At 44.9% G+C, this 22416-nt stretch overlaps 1 protein-coding gene across 6 annotated transcripts in view; it reads left to right on the top strand.

Moving 5' to 3' along the window:
* Nucleotides 1–22416, top strand: part of INSR (insulin receptor) — a 142183-nt gene that overhangs the window by 84383 nt on the left and 35384 nt on the right. For all 6 annotated transcript variants that reach the window (XM_061150402.1, XM_061150405.1, XM_061150403.1 and 3 more), the window contains exons 3-9: nucleotides 4405–4726; nucleotides 10373–10521; nucleotides 11420–11564; nucleotides 12742–12956; nucleotides 13935–14061; nucleotides 15044–15294; nucleotides 17107–17274. In XM_061150402.1, the coding sequence (XP_061006385.1) occupies nucleotides 4405–4726; nucleotides 10373–10521; nucleotides 11420–11564; nucleotides 12742–12956; nucleotides 13935–14061; nucleotides 15044–15294; nucleotides 17107–17274 (1377 nt within the window). The remainder of the gene's footprint in view (nucleotides 1–4404; nucleotides 4727–10372; nucleotides 10522–11419; nucleotides 11565–12741; nucleotides 12957–13934; nucleotides 14062–15043; nucleotides 15295–17106; nucleotides 17275–22416) is intronic.

Below are 22416 nucleotides of genomic sequence, written 5' to 3'. Positions count from 1 at the left end.
AACCTAGGAGTATCGTGTTCAGAGCCAAAAGATCGAAGTTATGGCTTTCGCCCTTCTGGGGCTCAGCTGAGTAAAAGTCTCCTTTGTGAGATGGAGATAATGTTACTTACCTGCTCTCCCTGCTGGAGTCTTTATTATAATTAAGTAAGACTCTAATACTCCAATACTTTGGCCACCTGATGCAAAGAGCTAACTCATTGGAAAAGACCCTGATGCTGGGAAAGACTGACAGCAGAAGGGGACGACAGAGGATGAAATGGTTGGATGGTATCATCAACTCAATAGACACGAGTGTGAGCAAACTCAGGGAGATAGTGAAGGACAGGGAAGCCTGACATGCTGTAGTCCATAGGGTCCCTAAAAGTTGGACAGGACTGAGCAACTGAACAATAACAAAGAATCTAATGGGGGGTATGTAAACCCTAAAGAGCCTCCATAGACATTGGTGGGTTAACTCCATCCTGCTCCTGTTACAGTTTCTTAGTTCTTTCTGGATCCACACAGAAAAATCAGATGATGCACCTGGGCACAGATGCTCCAAATTTTCCATGTAATTAAAAAATAATAATATTTATTTATTTATTCTTGGTTGTGCTGGGTCTCCACTGCTTCACGAGCTTTCTCCAGTTGCAGTGAGTGGGGGCTACTCTCTAGCTCCAGTGCACAAGCTTCTCATTGCCGTGGCTTCTCGTTGCAGAGCACGGGCTCCGGGGCGCATGGGCTTTAGTAGTGGTGGTGCACTGTCTTGGTTGCCTCGAGTTATGTAGAACCTTCCCCGATCAGGGATCAACCCTGTGTCCCCTACACTGGCAGGCAGATTCTTAGCCACCAGGGAAGTCCCTTCACATCTCTTATTCAATGGCTTCCCCCACCCACCCACCCCCCCCCACATCTTTGGATTGTGACAATCTTGGGAAGAATTAAAATTCCAGAAAAATTTGCCTAAGAACCCCTTGCAAAGCTTGGATTTCCCCCCTTCTTGACCTATAGGATTGATTTTCATTGTATAAACTTCAGCAGCTACAGTTATTCAAGCTCATCTTATTGTGTATAGACATTTTCCTCCTTTTTCAGTTGTAGTCAAGCACCCATTTGGTGAAGGGCATGGCAACCCACTCCCACTCCTAGAGAATCCCATGGACAGAAGAGCCCGGTGGGCTACAGTCCGTAGGGTCACAAAGAGTTGTACACGACTGAAGTGACTTAGCACACACGCACGCAAGCACCTATTGGTGATGCTGTCAGTGGGAATTCTGCCTCTGTTAAAAAGGAGATTCTGACACCTGCTGTAACATGGATCAACTTTGAGGATGTGTTGTGGTTTAGCTGCTAAGTCACCTCTGATTCTTTGCAACCCCATGGGCTGAAGCCCCACCAGGCTCCTTTGTCCATGGGATTTCCCAGGCAGGAATACTGGAGTGGGTTGCCATTTCCTTCTCCAGGGGTTCTTCTCAACCCAGAGATCGAAACTCCATCTCCTGCATAGGCAGGTGGATTCTTTACCACTGAGCCACCAGGGAAGCCCTAACGACGTGATGCTCAGTGAAATATGCCAGACACAAAAGGACACACACTGTCTGATCCTGCTCATTGGAGGTCCCGAGAGGAGTCAGATCTATAGAGACAGGAAGTAGATGGTGAGGGTCAGGGGCTGGGGGAGGGGATGGGGGAGGGGGTCTGTGTTTCTTGGAGACAGTTTCAGTTTGGAAAGGCGAGAACGTTCTGGGGATAGTTGTACAACAATGTGAATGTACTTAATGCTACTGAGCTGTGTGCTTACAATTGGTTAAGATGGTCAGTTTTATGCATATTTTGCCACGATTTAAAAAAAATTTGTTCCTCGTTGCACTCACCACACTCAGCAGCCACAGGGAAGTGGCTACCGTGTTGGACAGCGCAGATCGAGATGATTTCCGTCAACGCAGAAAATTCCACCCGACACTGATCCTTACGTGGAAATGTAGCTTCAGAGGCCTTTTAAGTTCCCTGGGTCTGGTCGGTGTCCACGTGGGCCGTAATGTTCACTGCAGCTCTCAAGGGGCCTGGGGATTTGGGGGTGAAGAACATGTCCCAGCTTCCAAACCGTGTTTTGAGCTATGCAGGAAGTGAGCAAAGAAGGCATCCTTAGGGAACAAGCTCTGCTTGTGGCCTCAGAGGAACCATCGGTCCAGGGACAAATTTGCTGGCAGCCTGGGAAGGGAAGGCTGGTCATGGAGGTCCAGGCCAGATACTGAGGGACTAAAATCAGGGGCAATCATGAAGTCATGAGTAGTGAGATGTCAGGAGAAAGAGTGTGTTACAAGCTGCTGGTGAACACCAGACTGGAGTCCAGCCTTCAGTGGACAAGTTCAGTTGCATCAAATAAGAAACTCCAGGCATAGAAATCCAAGCACAGTCCCTGCCCCGTTCATCACCTCCTGCAGGTCACAGCAGAAATACCACCTCCACTTACCTTCGGCACAGTGCTTGCTGTGTATGCAGTTATACTTTTTTTTTTATTTAAAAATTGTTATTATTATTTTGGGGCTATGCTAAATCTTCAATGTGGAGTGCAGGCTTTCTCTAGTTGCAGTGCAGGCTTAGTTGCCTTACCACGTGTGGGATCTTAATTCCCCAACCAGGGGTTGAACCTACATCCCTTGCATTGGAGGGTGGATTCTTAAACACTGGACGACAGGAAAGTCCCTGCAGTTATACTTTTAAATAATGAATATGCCTTCTCCATTAGATTCGTGGTCCTAAAGGCAAACTCTGTGGCCAATGTGTTCCCACAGGGGTTGTAAATATCTGGATCAGTGTAAGCAAATGTGCGTTGAAGCACAAATGAACCTTTGGGACATTTGCTTAACCTCCTCTCACCTCAGTTTCCTCATTGTAAAATGGAGAAAATGTAGATCAGGATATATCTGTTTGTGCCAGTATGGCAGCTATGTGCAGGAGCAGACTTGCTCGAGGCAATTGTGTAATTTTCAGGAAATGTGCAGACTGCTTCTTAAACAAGCTGGTAATTCTGTTTGTTTCTAGTCTTTTTTTTTTTTTTTTTAACTTTATTGGAGTACAGTTGCTTTAGACTGTCATGTTAGTTTCTACTGTACAGCAAGGTAAATCAGCTACACATACACACACATGCCCTCTTTCATGGATTTCCTTCCCCATTAAGGTCACCACGGAGTCCTGAGTAGGGTTCCTTGTGCTGCAGAGTGGGTTCTCATGCGTTATCTGTTTTATACACAATATCAATCGTGTGGAAGTGAAAGTGTTAGTCACTCAGCCACGTCCGACTCTTTGAGACCCCATAGACTGTAGCCCGCCAGGCTCCTCTGTCCATGTAATTCTCCAGGCAAGAATACTGGAATGGGTTGCCATTTCCTTCTCTAGGTTATCTTCCCAACCCAGTGATTGAACTCGGGTCTCCCACATTGCAGGCAGATTCTTTACCATCTGAACCACCAGGGAAGCCCTGGTGTATATATGTCAATCCCAGTCTCCCAGCAAGCTGGTATTAAAATTTAAATGACATCAACTTATAATTAAATTATGTTAAAAAGCAAAGAAAATAAATACTTTGTACTTACCACTTCCTAATCATCTCAGTACCTTTTTCTATGATTATGTTTTTGAGGTTGTTTGCTGCTACTGTTTCTATGTGATTGGATGTATTATTTAATGCTGTGCTATTGTAGATCTCTCGCTGGCTTCACATGCAGTAACTTTAGGTGGGGTAGCTTGAAAAGGACCCTGGTGAGAATATTTACACCATGGAAATTGGCCAGTGCTCTAAAGCAAGAGGTTCTCTGCCCCACTCAACGAAGAAGTTGTTAAACGTTTAAGAGCACATCACTGGTTTGGGGGCTGAAACGAGTTAATAGTTATGCCTGGGAGTTGGGACATCAGAAACTAGCATTTTTTAAAACACATATTTATTTATTTTGAGCTGTGCTGGGTCTTTGTTGCCGTGTGGGCTTTTTCTCTAGTTGTGACAAGCGGGGGCTCCTCTGTAGTTGTTCTACATCGGCTTCTCATTGTGGTGGCTTCTCTTGTTGCAGAGCATGGGCTCTAGGGCGCACGGGATTCAGTAGTTGTGGCAAACGGGCTCAGTAGTTGCAGCTCCTGGGCTCTAGAGCACTGGCTCAGTAGTTGTGGAGCACAGACTTAGTTGTTCCTTGGCATGTGGGATCTTCCTGGGCCAAGGATGGAACCTGAGTCCCCTGCGTTGGCAGGCGGATTCTTTACCACTGAGCCACCAGGGAAGTCCAGAAATTTGTATTTTTAATCAGCAGGCAACATGTGCTATAGAAGTGAGCCGGGGCTGACATGATTTTGTTTGGCTTGCACTTCTCCTCTCGAGTTGCTGTCGCGGCGTTGGGTAAAGCCATTGACCCGCTGTTTTCTTTCTCTCTCCAGTGTGTCCGACCATCTGTAAGTCACATGGCTGCACCTCTGAGGGTCTCTGCTGCCACAGCGAGTGCTTGGGCAACTGCTCAGAGCCGGACGACCCCACCAAGTGCGTGGCCTGTCGCAACTTCTACCTGGACGGCAGGTGCGTGGAGACCTGCCCGCCCCCTTACTACCACTTCCAAGACTGGCGCTGCGTGAACTTCAGCTTCTGCCAGGACCTGCACAACAAATGCAAGAACTCTCGGAGGCAAGGCTGCCACCAGTATGTCATTCACAATAACAAGTGCGTCCCCGAGTGCCCCTCTGGCTACACGATGAATTCCAGCAAGTGAGTCCTGAGTGTGGGTTCCAAGGGGGTGGAGGGCAGGGTGTCAAGAGGGAAAGGAACATGGCTGGTAGCACCACCTGTTAAAATTGTGTGAGAAGCTAGAGTTGATTGGCTATGAGCGAGGAAGCTGCTGATGATGAGTGACACAGTTGGGTCTCTCAGATGCCATTCTGGCCTCCTGGTTTTGGGCACTCGCCTTTGGAGAGGAAGTCAATGACCTTTCTCTCACAAAAGGCCAGATAGTAAATATTTTTGGCATCTTGCATACCAAAAATTGAAAGCTTTCTGTGCTTATCATTGGAAATAGAAGTCATTTGTTTCATATACAGTCCTTTATATGGCCTGATTGCTCCCACTGATGGAACTGTCCATCACAACCCAGGTCAGAGCTCAGATTTTTTAAATGTTTTCTCCAAACTGGATCTGGATCGTGTCCTGAGGTTAGCCTGGAGTGCAAGGAAGAAGGACTCAATTCTAGATTATTCTCAAGGCTTTGTTGTCTTTTGAAGGACAATACCATCAAACCATTTCCTACTATTTGGGTGAGAAAAAGCAGGGTTTTCTCTCCCCAAGGGTGAGTCAGATTTCCTCCCCACACCTCAGACTTTTTGTTCACGCTGTTAGCTTCTCAGATGAGCTATTTTGGGGGCTTGGGGCTGGAACAGAGTTTAAAAAAAATCCGTTTCCTGGTTTTTGTGTTGAGGGTCTGAGAAAAAAAACGCCACAAAACAACACAAAAACAAATCAGAGATAGACGCACGTCGAGGGGCCTTGAGCTGACCTGCTTACGTAAAACATCTTCCCTCTTCAGACTTGAATGAGTCTGGAAATGAGCCAAGTGAGAGTGTTCTGGTGGGAAATTTTATTTCCCTGGGTGGGGAGGGTGGGAAGGAAAACAACCTTTATTCTGGATCCTAGGAGCTGCTCTCTGAGTGTTTGTGAAACCTGCAAGTACAATACGTTTTGTTTCACTGTTTTTGATAAAACCTATCAAGTGGCTTTGTGGACCAAAAATAGGCTCCTATAAATCACCTTTGCATTCCAGACAGAGCTATTTTTTTTCTTTTGGGGGGCCAGTTTATCAGTAAGATTGGGAAAATGACCATGTTCCTCATGATTTATTATTTTTTTTTTCATGTTTCAAATAAAGCAAGGATATCAACATCTTCCACTAAAAGACACTGGCTTTAAATAGAAGAAGGTGTTTTTTTTTTTCTGATCATAACAAAGATATGAAAAATAGAGCAACTTCCTTTGATGTTTTCCTGATGGCAGTGGCCCCAGGATTGAAGCCCCAGGAAATTAATGTCTTGTCCCATGATGCTTGGGGCCTCTACTGAATGAAAGAGGGGAAAGAGAGGGATGTTAATGATGACCCATTCTGGCAGTAGCTGAGGGCTGCCCAGGTGTTGCTAGTGGTAAAGAACCCGCCTGCCAATGCAGGAGACATAAGAGACTTGGTTTCGATCCCTGAGTCGGGAAAATCCCCTGGAGGAAGGCATGGCAACCCAGGCCAGTATTCTTGCCTGGAGAATTCCATGGACAGAGGAGCCTGGCGGGCTACAGTCCATGGGGACGCAAAGAGTTGGACATGACTGAAGTGACCTAGCACGCAACATGGCAGTATGTTACTTTGTCAGTTAAAAAAAGTTTTTTTCCTTCTGAAGCTTTTATTTTGTGGAAGACTTCAGTGCTGTCATGTTTTCTTATGTGGTTTGATATCAAATGGGGCCAGATATGTTTTCTTTCTTTCTTGTGGCTTTATCTGGGAAGTCGTTCTTGATGTCTTTATAGCAGAGGACTGTGAACCCATGTGGGTTCATTATATTCCATCCATGGTCACTCCAAGATACCTGGTAGGGTGCAGTTTAGTGAGATGAGGAGTATTAGATATTTGGGGTGCATATTAAGGGTGTGATGGGTATGGGGCATTCCTGTCCTTCCCCCCGCCCCACCGCCTGCCCACCTTCTAGAGTTCTCTGCCTCTTGATCTTTGCATGGCTGGTTTCTCCTGGTCACCCAGGGCATCACAACTTAAAATTCACTTCCTTTGAGACTTCTTTCCTGTGTGACCACCCTGCCTGAATTAACCATCTGGCTACTCTTTGGCACATCTCTCCATTTTAACACTTTTCATGCTCTTTACCACTAGCTGATATTTTCATCATCCGTTTGTTAATTTTCGCCAATGAGACCATATGCTTCAGAAATGTATTAGCTAGCTCTTGCTGTGTAACAAACCCCTCCGGTACTTTGTAACTTGTAACAGCACTCATTTATGGTTTCTATTGATTTTGTGGGTTGACCAGAGGTTTATCTGGCTCGGCATGGGTCGGCTCTGATGGGATAGTACAGCCTAGCCTCTCACACCCTGCATGGGCAGCTGGGGCCTCTCTCCATGTATAGCCAGGAACAGCAGGGTTTAAACTGTGTAAGTTCTTCAGCCACTGCAGTGTCGCATGTGCTAATGCCTCATCAGCCAAAGCAATTCAGAGGGCCACGCCCAGATTCCATGGATGAGGAGGCAGACTCCACTTCTTGGCTGGAAAAGGACGTGTGGATTTCCCACAGGGGAAGTCGGTTGTTTGTTCACTTGTGTGTGCCTGTGGTTTACAACCGGCATTGGCAAAGGGCCAGATAGTAAATATTTTCCACTCTGAGGGCCATATGGTTGCGGCTACTCTAGCCTTATAGAGTGATAATGGTCATAGATGGTACTCAAACCCATGGGTGTGTTCTGATACAGTGCTAGTTACAACAGGTGGCCAGCTGGAGTTGACCCGTGGGCCGTAGTTTGCTTATCCCTGGCCCAGAGGATCATCTGTCACATGATAAGTGCTCAGTGAATATTTGTAGAACCAACAAAAGAACCCAAACATTTGCTCATTATTCTGTTTCCACCCCAGCTGCTCTGACACCAGCTGGGTGTACTACAATAGATGTCAACATCAACCACCTGGAGTTGGCATTGGACCCACAAGTTAAAGGCTTGGTCCTCCACCAGACTGGCTTTACTTCACATGCCAGCCACAGTTTTGGGGTCCCCAGGGCGGCCACGTGGGCACTAGTGGTAAAGAACCCACCTGCCAATGCAGGAGACGTTTGATCCTTGGGTTGGGAAGATCCCCTGGAGGAGGGCATGGCAACTCACTTCAGTATTCCTGCCTGGAGAATCCCATGGACAGAGGAGCCTGGTGGGCTACAGTCCATGGGATCGCAAAGAGTCAGACACAACTGAAGCAACTTAGCACACACGCATGCAAGAGCACCCACACTGCTGGTTGGTTGGCTATAAATTTTGAGGCTCCCACAAACCCACTGGGTTCAATAACTTGCTGGGGCAACTCACAGAGCTAAAAGAAAAAGGCTGTTGGTCCAAGCCTATGGATGGTAGCACCCTGGGTTAGGGATGCCTACGGAGCTCACCTAAGCACACATCACCTGTAGCAAGCTCTGCAGACACTGCCCCCGGGGTGGGGGTGGGGGGGCCCTATTTATGGCCGGGCCAACTCCTGTTGCGCTTCAGCAAGAAATCATCAGGGAACTTTAAGGAAAAAGGTTTCTTATTCACAGGTCCTGGAGGGCCACACAGTGAGGTTGTGGGAAGGGGGAAGGAAGAAGGGAGAGAGACACACAGAGAGGAAAAGAGAGAGGGGGAAAGAGAGAGACAGAGTCAGAGAGAGAGGAAAAGAGGGGGAGAGAGGAAGGGAAAGAGAGGAAGTGGCCCTTGGGAAGTCTGCTTTTCTTAGGGTCTGAGGGTGGAGTGTCTGGGGTTTGATGGCTTCGCTCTGGTGAATTTAAAGCTCAAGAGCGGGAATTGGGGCACAGGAAGAGAGAGACAGTGTCCGTCAAGTGGTCAGTTATCTAGGTTCCTCAGGGCTTTCTGAAAGAGGGACCTTCAGGGGTGGGGGCAGCCTTGTTCCTTATCTAGTTGTTTTCATTACATTTTACTCAAAACAGATGTCTTTTGAAATAGATGCCTCAGCAGTCAAAAAGCTTCGTGTCAGGCACTTACAATTACAGCTTTATTATTAAGGAGACACAGAGGATGAGGGCTGGGAGAGCTACAGACGCAGGGCTCCCATCCCCTCGTGGAATCAGAAGCATCACCCCTACAGCACAGCTGTGTGCTCACCAGCCAGAAAAATGGACTGAGTTGGTGTCCAGAGTTTTTCTTGGGATTTTGTTATATAGCTGTGATCGATTGAGTCACTGGTCATGGATTTGAGCTCCATCTCCAGCCTCCTTCTCTCTCTGGAGGTCAAAGCGATGAGGCAACCCTCCAAATCACACATTTGATCTTTCTTGTGACCAGCCCTCATCCTGAAGCAACTAGGGGTCACTGCTTCATTAGCACAACAAAGATGTTTCTGTCACTCAGGAAATTCCAAGGCTGTTGAAGCTCTGTGCCAGGAGCTGGGCACCAGATGTGTTCTTTATTATACCACCATGACAAAGATCCTCCTGCAAAATTGAATAGGCAGACGTGTAGAAATAACAAGGATAGCAATGATACCACTAGTAAAAAGTGATCATCATAGCAAAGGACTAATGGTTTTTGTTTTCTATGTGCCAAGTACTTTAGATGTCATGTATCATTCAGTCATTAAGTTCTCATCACCACCTGCTCTGTGAAGCAGACATTCTTATCATCTCTATTGCACAGCGTTTGTGCCTGCTAAGTCACTTCAGTCGTGTCCAATTCTTCGCAATCCAGTGGACAGTAACCTACCACTCTTCTGTTCGTGGAATTCTCCAGGCAAGAGTACTGGAGTGGGTTGCTATGACCTCCTCCAGGAGATCCTCCCAACCCAGGAATCGAACCCAGGTCTTCTGCACTGCAGGAAGTCTCCTTCATTGCAGATGGACTCTTTACCAACTGAGCCACCAGGGAAGCCCCAAGATACTGGAATGGGTAGCCTATCCCTTCTCCAGTGGATTTTCCTGATCCGGGAATCAAACCGAGGTCTCCTGCATTGCAGGTGGATTCTTTCCCAGCTGAGCCACCAGGGAAGGTCAAACCCCACCCAAAACAGCAGATATTCCACCACCTTGCAGTAGCAGCCTGACTACCACTAGCTGGGGTAAAATCATTAGCTCTGCATAATTGGTCACTACGGTTATGTCAGGAGTCCCATTAGTTCCTTGTAATAGTGTGAGTTCTGTCTCCAGGGTAGAACATGAATCTCCATGGGGTACAGTGGGAAGCCCCTCTCTTTGGGGTAAGGCAGGAGCCCCATCATTTTGGCATGAGTACCCTGACCTTGGGATAATGCTGTAGAACCTGTCACCTGGAGAAATGCCCTAAGCCTTTAGACAGTGGTTCTTATCTGGAGGGGGCTTTTTGCACCTCCTTCCCCAGGGGACAATATTTGGAGACATTTTTGGCTGTCATGCCTTGGATGGGAGGTGGTGTTAGCATAGTATGGGAGTGCGGGGATGCTGCTTAACACCCCTCATGTGCAGGACAGCCCCCAACAATGGAGAATTCTCCAGCCTCAGTGTCAGCAGCGCTGTGGTTGAAGCGTTCTGCCTTATGGTCACTTGGGACCCTGTGCAGCATGCTCTCTGGTGTGTGTGTGTGTGCGTGTGTGTGTGTGTGTGCGCGCGCGCATGTCCTGATCTTTCTCTCCACCCTTTATGCAGCTTGATGTGTACCCCTTGCCTGGGCCCCTGTCCCAAGGTATGCCACCTCCTGGAAGGCGAGAAGACCATCGATTCAGTGACATCTGCCCAGGAGCTCCGGGGCTGCACCATCATCAACGGAAGCTTAATCATCAACATTCGAGGGGGCAGTGAGTGCTCTGGGGGGAGGGGTTGCCGCCTCCTGGGATCCACTCTCCCTGTGAGCACACCAGAACAACGCTTGGAGACCCATCAGTGGAGTCATGCAAGGAATAATGTGCTTCCAAACTTGGGGTTCACAGCTCAGTCCTGAACCCATCACAATATTGTAATTAGCTTCCAATGAAAATAAATAAATTTTTTAAAAATGGAAATGCCTGATGTCCCAACTCTCAGCTTGGAAAATAAGAATCTTGGGGTGGGGACAGGGAGAGGGCCAGGGAAGTGGGTCCAGGACTGAGCTGGGACCTCAGGCATTTCCATTTTTTAACATTAATTTATTTATTTTAACTGGAAGCTAACTATTTTATAATTTTGTGATGATTTTTACCATACATTGACATGAATCAGCCACGGGTGTACATGTCCCCCATCCCAAACCCCCCTCCCACCTCCCTCCCCATCCCATCCCAAGCAGATAGCATGACCTCTTTTGCAGGTCTGGGGACTGTGTTTCCAGAAATTCTGTCACAGGCAAAAAGTATTCCTCTGTTTATTTATTCAGCAAACGTTTATTGAATACTCACAGTGAATAAGGCCAAGTCCATGCATGGTGGATCTTGCAAATAAACAAATGAATGTATAATATAAACCCAGGCAGTGGTTCCTGCTATGAAGGGAAACAAAACAGGGGGTGGAGGGAGCGGGGGTTGGACATGTAATAAATACATTCAGCTTTTAAGGCAGGACAACCTCTGTCATAAACACACTGCCTTATGAATGTGTTTGGAGCTGGGCTCGCAAAAATCATTTTCAGCCTGGAAGTTAACTCTTGACCATGGGGAATTCTGGAAAGGTTAAAATATTTTGGTAGCAACCCACTGGATATTCATTCTCTCTTTTCCTTAGACAACCTGGCAGCCGAGCTAGAGGCCAACCTTGGACTCATTGAAGAAATTTCAGGATATCTGAAAATCCGCCGGTCCTACGCCCTGGTGTCACTTTCCTTCTTCCGGAAGTTACGTCTGATTCGAGGGGAGACCTTGGAAATTGGGTATGTGGGCCTGATGCTGTATCTGTGGCCTTACTAGGAAGTTTGTGAGTTAGAAAATCTTGGGTTTTTTTCTGTTAAGACTTGGAAACAGTGTAAGTATCCACTGATAGATGAATGGGTAAAGAAAACATAATGTGTGTGTATGTATATATATATATATATACACATATATGTGTGTGTGTGTGTGTATATGTGTATATATATGTAACAGAATATTATATAACCATAAAACTACCTTTTTTGCCAAAGGTCACACCTTTCATTTGGATTACTCCAATGACCTCCTTGCTGGTTCTAGAACTACTAGGGTCATCCCACAGAAATATAATGCAAGTCACGTATGAGACTTTAAATGTTCTAGTAGATACATTTTAAAAATTTTAGAAGAAATAGGTGGAATGAACTTTAATAATGCATTTTACTGAACCCATTAAATCTGAAATGTTATTTTGACATGGACTCAATATCACAAAATGATAAATAAGATCTTTTACATCCTTTTATTTCATGCTAAGTGTTTGAAATCTGTGTGGGGGGGTTGTTTTTACTTCTGATACAGTTCAGAAAGGCCACGCTTCAGGGGCTCAACAGGCAAGCGTGGCTGGTGGTTTCTGTGTTGGATAACGCCGGTCCAGCTGCTGTCCGTTTCCCGTTCATCGTGTCCTGGTGGCCCACTCGTAATTCTAAGGCATAGGTCTACCTGAGTTACTGAGCTGTTATAAAACCTTCAGTGGCCGCCCCCCCCCGTCTGCCGAGGAGGCACATGTGTTCTTGGTCTTGGTCTAGCATGCAGTATACTTGAGGGTTTGGCCCAGGTATCTCTTCAGGATTGCCTCTCACCTGTTGTTCAGAACAAGCTACTTTGCTCTTCCCTGGGACCAGCTCAGGTGCCTCTGTGTCTTCAATCTTTCCTTTTTGAGATATGGATTGCATATCTCAATCCATCACAGTCTTGCCCTCCTCCCCTACAAGACTGATCTCACGTATCTTCCTGGCCTTGAAGACCTCCTCAGCTTCCCCTATAACCCTCACCCTCCATTCACATGAGTATGTGTCAAGCAAGTGGTTAGAACTGGGGATGGAGCACTGAATGAGGTCAATTCCAGCCATGGTCCCACCATTTTGAAGGTGGAGATGACGAGCTGATGAATGATTAGTTATGTGTGTGTTTCCATAGGAACTACTCTTTTTACGCCTTGGACAACCAGAACCTAAGGCAACTATGGGACTGGAGCAAACACAACCTCACCATCACTCAGGGGAAACTATTCTTCCACTATAACCCCAAACTCTGCCTGTCGGAAATTCACAAGATGGAGGAAGTTTCAGGAACCAAGGGGCGCCAGGAGAGAAATGACATTGCTCTAAAGACCAATGGGGACCAGGCGTCCTGTAAGTGGCAATGCTTTCATCCTTTCATGGACTAGATAATGTGACTTCCCCTGCCTCCCCCATCACACTGGTACCCAGGGTGGGTGTCACTTACCCCCAATGAGCTAAAACAACTAAGTGTGTGTTAGACTTTCTGAAACACTGAGGACAAGTGTTGTACACGTTAATCTCTTTGCCAAATACCAAATACAATGCCTGATGCTGGAAGATGCCACATAAACATTGAATGAATGAATGTCATCTCCCTTATATATATGGCCTTGGCTCAAATGCTACAGCAAAGTTCTGCAATTGCTACAATTGGAGACTGGGAGGTGACCACCCTCCTAAGACGAGATTTCTCTTGAAGAAATAGCTGAGCGTTGAGGTGCAAAGGCTTCCATGATACCCTCATGTGAAGCTATTTTGTTATGAGACAATTTGGTCCAAACTGTGGGAATTCAGGGAAAGGAGAGAGCGAGGTTGGGGTGGAGCTTAAGGGAGGGCTTATATTCCAGGCAGAGGGAATTACTGTCTCCAAGGCATTGTCTTTCCAAAAAGTGTTCCCTCCAAGATATAATGATCTGCACTCTCTCTAAACCCAGTTAGCTTGTATCCATTTGCACTGGAGTTACTTTTTCTGACATGTCAGGCATGAAAAGCCACATGTAAGACAAACTGTGTTAGGACAAATGTTAATCTTCAAAGTATCCTTTTCCCAGCACCAATTGGCCCCTTGTCCTTCCCTGTCGGTGCCAGTTCTTTAGTTGAGCATCTGGTCAAGTAATTGACTTGCAGTTGGGGCCAACCTATATGATCTGTTCTTGCCTCTAAACAAGGGAGAGGCATGTGGACATGAGACCAGGAAACAGCAGATTGCCATCTTCCTTCTTGTGGATTCTCTTGGAAATATGGGATCACCTACTTTGGGCTGAAACAAATTGTTTAAAATTCTGATACTGGGTGTTTTGGTTTTTGTTTTTTTTTAAACCTTTCTAGGTGAAAATGAATTACTTAAATTTTCTTACATTCGGACATCTTACGACAAGATCTTGCTGAAATGGGAGCCGTATTGGCCTCCTGACTTCCGAGACCTCCTGGGGTTCATGCTGTTCTACAAAGAGGCGTAAGTAGAAAGATAAAGAGGTGTGTGTGTTACATTTGTGCTCAGAGGTCCCCCCACTGAGGTTCCTTTCTATCTCCTTCTTATCTGTGGAATAAATATCACAGATCCCTTGGTGGGATCTCACCAGTTGATGGTGTATAACGTCAATAACATTTCTTATTGTCGAAAGCCAGAAATTGAAGCAGGCAGGTTTCTTTTGAAGGTCTAGATTGGGCAATCTCCTATAGAAATATTCCATTTTGCACCTTGTATGTACATCTCACCAGACATTCTCAACAAAAAGTCACTGAGTCTACTTAGGAGGTGTCTTTTTAAAAAGTCTACTTAGTATGTGTCTTAGAAGGTATTTCTATTTAGTAGGTATCGTGTCTTTTTTTTTTTAAGTTTATTTTTAAATCTATTTTGGATTTTTTCCAACACAAACAATTATGGTAAAACAAACATGAAATTGATCATCTTAGTAATGTTTAAATGTACAGCTCAGTGGCATTAAGTATATTCATGATGTTATGTGACCATCATCACTGTCCCTCCCCACAATTTATTCATCATCTTATGCTGAAACACTGTCGTCATTCAATGACACCTAGTCATCTTGAGTATATGACTGTGCTGGAGTTTTAAAAGGAAACAGTGGAAGTGGTGATAATATTAACATGGATAATTGTTCCATCCCTTATGATTTATTATGTGTCAGGCTGTGTGTGAGGGAGTCAGCCCACATCCTCTCATGTGATCTTATCAATTACTCAGATAGTATCATCATCATGATCACTATTGTTATTATTACTGGGAAATTGGGACATAGGGGAAGCAATCCCTTTCTCTTTGACTGTTTCTGTGTCCTTTCTCCTTGGGGCAGAAGATTGTTGGTGAGCAGGGTGCAAGCCTGTAGGAGGTAACTTCCCCCAGCCACGTCTCTCTGGTCTTTAGAGCTACAGTCAAGGAGTGGTAACCATCTTTGCCTGTTTGGTCTTGACAGCCCTTACCAGAACGTGACAGAATTCGATGGGCAGGATGCGTGCGGCTCCAATAGCTGGACAGTGGTGGATATTGACCCGCCTACAAGGTCCAACGACCCCAAGTCACAGAACCATCCTGGGTGGCTGATGCGTGGTCTCAAGCCCTGGACCCAGTATGCCATCTTTGTCAAGACCCTGGTCACATTTTCTGATGAACGCCGTACATACGGGGCCAAGAGTGACATCATCTATGTCCAGACAGATGCCACTAGTAAGCATTTCTTGTGAATGTGAACTTATGGGTGAACTCAGACATCTTGCCTTTCATATGAAATGCTTGTGTCGTTTTTTTTTTTTTTTTCTGCATAGTCATTGGTTTCTAAAAGAGCCAGGCATTGAGATTTACAATTTCAGAAGATGAGGCAGTAGCAACAGGACATCAGAGAGGAACATAAATTTCTTCCTACCATTATGGAAAATTTTCAAATATTTACAAAAGTAGGAAAAAAATAGCCCCCCTCCCTATGTAATCATCTCTTAGCTTCAATAATTATCAATATTTCGCCATTTTTTGTTTCATCTCTGTTTCTTTCCTCTTCTCCATTTTTTTGAAATTACAATTTTTTAATTGATTTATTTTTAATTGAAGGATAATTGTTTTACAGTGTTGGTTTCTGCCATACATCAAATGAGTCAGCTATAGGTATACATATGTCCCCTCCCTCTTGGTCTTCCCTCCCACCTCCCACCCCATCCCATCCCCTAGGTTGTCACAGAGCACCAGTTTGAGCTCCCCGAGACTTACAGCGAATCCCAGCTGACTATCTGTTTCACATATGGTAATGTACATATTTCCATGCTACTCTCGGGAATCATCCTACCCTCCCCTTCTCTCCCTGGGTCCACAAGTCTGTTCCCTAGGTCTGCATCTCCACGGCTGACCTGCAAATAGGTTCATCAGTACCGTCTTTCTAGATTCCTTATATATGCATTAATTATGATATGTTTTCTGTTTCTGATTCACTTCACTCTGTGTAATAGGCTCTAGGTTATTTTTTTTTTTTTTTTTTTGGTGTGGACCATTTTTAAAGTCTTTATTGAATTTGTTAGAATATTGCTTTGGCTTTATGTTTTGGTTTTTTGGCCACAAGCCATGTGGCACCTTAGCTCCCTGACCAGGGGTCAAACTGCACCTCCTGCATTGCAAGACAAAGTTCTAACCACTGGACCACCAGGGAAATCTCCCCCACATCTCCATTTCTTTGGGAGGAGTGGGCTACTGGAGTATTTTCTAGAAGGTGGGACCAGGGATGCGGCTCAGTATACAACAATGCATAGCACAGTGCCCACGGCAAAGAATTATCCAGCCTCACAAAATCAGCAGAGAGAAATCCCATCCTATAGGACAGAGCCCGGGCTTTATGAACCAGCTCTTGTGACTACTGCCTTCTTGTCCTGTATCCTCCAGCAAAACCAAAGGACTTAGAGCTCCGGAAACTTGCAGCTTCCAGGCTTTTGTACACACTGTGTCTTCTGTCTGGAGACTCCTACCCCTACCCCTTTTCTGACTCTCAGCCACCTCTGTTCTCCAGGGGAAGCTTTTGTGGAGCCCAAAGTTCATGCCTCTGGGGAGATGTGAAATGGACTGCCAGCTCAGTGATAGGTTTGAATGGCATCCCACTGCCAAAATTTGCCCCATGACTGGGTTCAGTTTGGGGCTAATGTTAACTGGAAGATGTGACTTTATCTATTCCCACTACCCTCCTTTTCCCCACCACCTTTCCAGTGCCTGGAAAAAAGAAAGCTTGCCTTTCCTTAGAGCTCTGTAAATGTTTGTGGCAAAAACGGTGGAACATGGAAATCTATAAAGTCTGTGGTACTGCATGGATTGTAATTTTGTAACCCTTGCTCTTATTAGGCAAGTGTTCCACATGTCCCGGTGTCTCCAGTTGTCTCTAATGTTAAATAACACTGCAGAGAACATCCTCAGGATTTCTTTAACTTGGCTATTCCCTCTCATGCCCACCTGACCGCTTACACCTTCACCCTCACGGTGGATCTGTGTCTCCTTTCTCCTTGGCAGATCCTTCCGTGCCCCTGGATCCCATCTCAGTTTCTAACTCCTCGTCCCAGATTATTCTGAAGTGGAAGCCTCCCTCCGACCCCAACGGCAATATCACACACTACTTGGTGTTCTGGGAGAGGCAGGCGGAAGACAGTGAGCTGTATGAACTGGATTATTGCCTCAAAGGTGAGTGCAGACAGGGGTCAGGGAGGGGCTGGTTTTCCATACCGGATCCACTATGTTCTTGTTTTCTGGGACACATCTCTCCCCTCCCATTTCCAGCATGTGCTTGTGGGAACACACACTCCATTTTATCTCACATGAAAACACACACAGGCATTCTTCAGAGATACCGAGGGTTCAGTTCCAGACTCTGGAAATGAAGCAAACATTGCAGTAAATCAAGTCACATGAATTTTTTGGTTTCCAGTGCCTATAAAAGTTATATTCACATTATACTATAGTCTATTAAGTGTACAATAGCATTATGTTTAAGAAAAAATATGCTTGAAATATACGTGTGCATGCGTGCTAAGTCACTTCAGTCATATCTGACTCTTTGCTATACCAAATAGATAATCAATAAGGACCTACTGTATAGCACAGGGAACTCTACTCAATATCTTATAATAATCTACAGTGGAAAATAATCTGACAAAGGATATATGTATATATGACAATTACTTTGCTGTGCATCTGAAACTAACACAACATTATAAATCAATTCTATTTCAATAAAAATTTTAAAAAGAAGAAATCTAGACTAAAAAAAAAAACATGCACATACCTTAATTAAAGAATACTTTATTGCTTTAAAAAAATGCCCAAATGATTACAACAGTAACATCTAAGATCACTGATCACGGATCATAACAAGTAGAACAAAAATGAAGAAGTTTGGTATATTGTGAAAATTACTGAAGCATGACATAGAGATACAAAGTGATCAAATGCTGCTGGGAAAACAGTGCTAACAGTTTTGCTGGACGTGGGGTTCCCACAAACCTTCGATTTGTAAAAAAACACAGTAAGAGGAGGTCTGTCTGACTTTTCACATTTCTAAACATCACAGGGTGCGGACAAGCTCTGAAGACTCATGTTGAAACCAGACACTCCCCATGTCTTGGCATCACTGCATTCTGAAATTTTCTCCTCTTTCCCTTGCTCGTCCACCTCCTCCTGGTGGGGATGTAGCTGTGTTAACCCACGCAAGACTTCCCTGCTTAGCTAGAAACACAACTAATGTGTGGAGTGGTGATTGACAAAGTCAGGGAAGAATTTTGGTCCCTTATTTTAAAAAATTTTTATTGGAGTATAGTTTACAGTGTTTTATTAGTTTCAGGTGTACATCAAAGTGAATCAGTTATACATGCATCGACTTTTTTGGTCTCTAATTTTATCTTTATTTTTTACTTTTAATTTTTTTGGCCATATGGCGTTTGGTATCTTAACTCCCCGACCAGGGGTCAAATCCACCCCACCCTGCGTTGGAAAGGTCCTAACTGCCGGACCTCCAGGGAAGACCTGGCCCCTAATTTTAGACCCTTGAGTTTTAAGGATTGGAGACAGCAAAGTCCCCAATCTCTTCCTCACTAGGCTTTCCATTAAAAACGTATATGAGTGACATATATTTTTCCAGTCTTTAATCATCTCATTTACTTAATGGGCTTGCATCCATCTACAGAAAAAGGAAAAAAATATTTGAAGCCTCAAACTGGTGTGTATAAATTAATCTTATGTTATTTTAAAACTGGGTTGTAAGAAAGTCCATCAAACTGAAGAAACGGAAGTCTTTTTCCCCCCTTTAGTTATTTTGTTTGAGTCTATATAAAAGGCTTTCCCCCCAATCCCTAGACTGTTTTATTATTTATTTAAAAAAAAATTATTGGAGTATGGTGGCACTAGTGCTAAAGAATCCGCCTGCCAATGCAGGAGACACAAGAGATGGGGACTTGATCCCTGGGTTGGGAAGATCCTCTGGAATAAGAAATGGCAACCCACTTCAGTGTTCTTGCCGGGAAAGATCCCATGGACAGAGGAAACTGGTGGGCTTCAGTCCATGGAGTTACAAAGAGTCAGACACGACTGAGTATTAAAAAAATAGTTGACTTACAATTTAGTATTAGTTTTGGTTGTGCAGCAAAGTGGTTCAGTTATACACATGCATAGATTCATTCTTTTCAAAAAATATTTATTTATTTGGCTGCGCCGGGTCTTCATTGCAACATGTGGGATCTAGTTCCCTGACCAGTACTCAAATCCAGCCCTCCTGCACTGCGAGCTCAGAGTCTTAGCCGCTGGACCGCCAGGGAAGTCCCTAGACTGATTCTTTTTCAGATTAATTTCTCATATAGGTTATTACAGAATATTGAGTAGAGTTTCCTGTGCTAGGCAGTAGGTCCTGGTTGGTTATCTCTCTTATGTATAATCGAGTGTGTATGTTCATCCCAAGCTCCTGATTTATCCTGTAGTTGTTTTGTTGTTGTTTGTTGCTTTGTTGTTGTTCAGTCACTAAGTCGTGTCCGACTCTTTGCGACCCCACAGACTGCAGCATGCCAGGCTTCCCTGTCCTTCACTCTCTCCTGGAGTTTGCTCAAATTCATGTCCATTGAATCGGTGGTGCCATCCAGCCAATCTCATCCTCTGTCACCCCTTTCGCCTCCTGCCCTCAATCTTTTCCAGCATCAGGGTCTTTTCCAATGAGTTGTCTCTTCACATCAGGTAGCCAAGGTATTGGAACTTCAGCTTCAGCATCAGTCCTTCCAGTGAACATTCAGGGTTGATCTCCTTAAGAATTAACTGGTTTGATCTCCTTGCAGTCCAAGGGACTCTCAAGAGTCTTCTCCAGCACCACAATTCGAAAGCATCAATTCTTCGGTGCTCAGCCTTCTTTATAGTCCAACTCTCACATCCATACATCACTATTGGAAAAACCGTAGCTTTGACTAGATGGACCTCTGTTGTCAAAGTGATGTCTCTGCTTTCTGGTCTGAGTTTATTTTCCTTTAGATGTTGTGAGTTACTGGTATCCTCCTACCTTGGGGCAGCTGATGACATGTGATTGAGGTTGGGAAACTAAGGTTTTCTCTGCCCTGATGTAGGGCTTTGGGCAAGTCACCCAGCTTGTCACTGGCTGCCTCCTTTTGGGGAAAAGGGGCAGGAGGCCAGATGATCTCCGGGAGCTGTCCCAGCTCTAAGATCATGTGCTATATGTATGCCTGTGACCTCATCCCCCGCCTGAGCAGAGGGTTGCAAACGTGATTTATCTCCTCGGATGCTTTATATAACTCGAGAGCAAGCAAAGTCATGGGCTCAGATGTGCACTCTTGGCCCTGCATTCGAGTAACTGAAACCACCAACTAGAACTGCCACCATCATCGGGGCAGGCAGTGTTTTCTTTCTTTCTTTTTTTTTTTTTAAAGCAACAACTTTTATTCTGGAAGTCAGTCTGTCATTAGAAGGTGATGATTTGACATGATTTTGTCATGATGCCCAAAGTTTATGGAATTAAAAAAATAAACTTACTAAGGACAGATATTGTCTGATTCCACTTATAGGAGGTCCCTGGAGGAGTCAGATCTATAGAGACAGGAAGCAGATGGTGGGGGCCAGGGGTGGGGCAGGAGATGGAGATTCAGTTTCATGGGCACAGAGTTTCAGTTTGGGAAGATGAGAAAGTTCTCCAGATGGATGGTGGGGATGGTTGCACAATAATGTAAATATACTTAATGACACTGAATCACAGTGCTTAAAAATGAGTAAGACGGTGAATTTTTTTGTTATGTGTATTTTGCCACAAAGAAAAAACCCCAGTACACACACAAATAAATAAACTTGATAAGACACACGAGACAAATAATTTACTAACTGTGATCAGTAGTAGTTTCCTTTAGAATCAGAAGTGGGTTTTTTTTTTTTTTTTTTCAGTTTTATTGAGATATAATTGACAAGTAAAATTGTAAGACATTTCAAATGTAAATTGTGGTGACTTTTTGTGCATACACATTGGAAAAGAATTCCTCCCACCTAGTTAATACATCTATCACTTCACATATTTATTATTTTTTTAAAAGAAATCTTTGTTTATTTACTTTGTTTTGGCTGTGCTGGGTCTTCATTGCTACTCAAAGGCTTCTCTCTAGTTGTGGCAAATGGGGGCTACTCTTCTTTGCGGTGCTTCTCATGGCGGTGGTTTCACTTGTTGCAGAGCACCGGCTCCAGAGTGTAGCCTCAGTGGTTGGGGTGCACAGGCTTGGTTGCCCCGTGGCACGTGGAATCTTCCTGGACCAGAGATCAAACCTGCGTGTACTGCAATGGCAGGCAGATTCTTTACCACGGAGTCACCAGAGAAGTCCCCTCCTTTTTTTAATGAGAACTTTTAGCTTCTACTCTGATATTGAATTGTATATTTCAACTATACAGTACAGTCTTATCAACTATACGGTTTTTTAATTGTAAAACTTTCATAACATAAAATTGACCATTTGAACCACTTTTAAGCGCACAGCTCAGCAGCATTAAGCACATTCACATTGTCGTGCAACCATCGCCACCATCATCTCCAGAACGTTCTCATCTCCCCAAACTGAAACTCTGTCCCTGTGAAACACTGACTCCCCCACTCCCCACCTTCCCACTTTGGCCCTGTGGACTTGACTAGATGTGTCACTGTACCTTACAGTCAGAGAAACCCACAGGGCACCAAGTGGCATGCAGAAAGGGTGACAAGTGTCAGGAGCACTGTCTGTGTCTGATCAAAAGTCCCTTCCTCCCCAGGAAAAAATCAGGAGCCCGCCCCCACCACCCTTTACTAAGGAAATCCTAAGTTTATTTTCTGTCTATAATGCCATCAGTAACCCCTCTAACAGCTAAAACCTACATAGGCTATTCTGTCTATTAATAAACATTAAGAGGTATGTTTAAGGATTTGCAAAGCTTCCAAGTGGGTACTCAGCATTCACAGGAAGATACTTAGAGCTCATTGTCTCCCAGAGCCATTGAAAGGGAGAGGAAGAGATGGAATTTCCCTTGCTCAATAGACACAAGTAGGCACCCGGTATCAAGGGCATGGTTTTAAGCCTTTCAAGAGTAGCCTGCATCTTCTATGGGCTTCCCAGCTGGCTCAGCGGTAAAGAACCCGCCTGCCGGTGCTGGAGACGGAAGATCCCCTGAAGGAGGCAGTGGCGACCGGCTTCAGTATTCTTGCCTGGGAAATCCCGTGGGTAGAGTAGCCAGTCGGACTACAGTCCACGGCATCACAAAGAGTCGGGCTAGACTGAGTGAGCACACACACAAGACATGTGCATGGATCATCCTTTTATTTACTTG

This window comes from Dama dama, chromosome 9 (assembly GCF_033118175.1).
Source record: "Dama dama isolate Ldn47 chromosome 9, ASM3311817v1, whole genome shotgun sequence".
NCBI classification, from domain to species: domain Eukaryota; kingdom Metazoa; phylum Chordata; class Mammalia; order Artiodactyla; family Cervidae; genus Dama; species Dama dama.
Note: the sequence above shows the minus strand (reverse complement) of the source record. Positions and strands in the feature narration are given on the sequence as shown.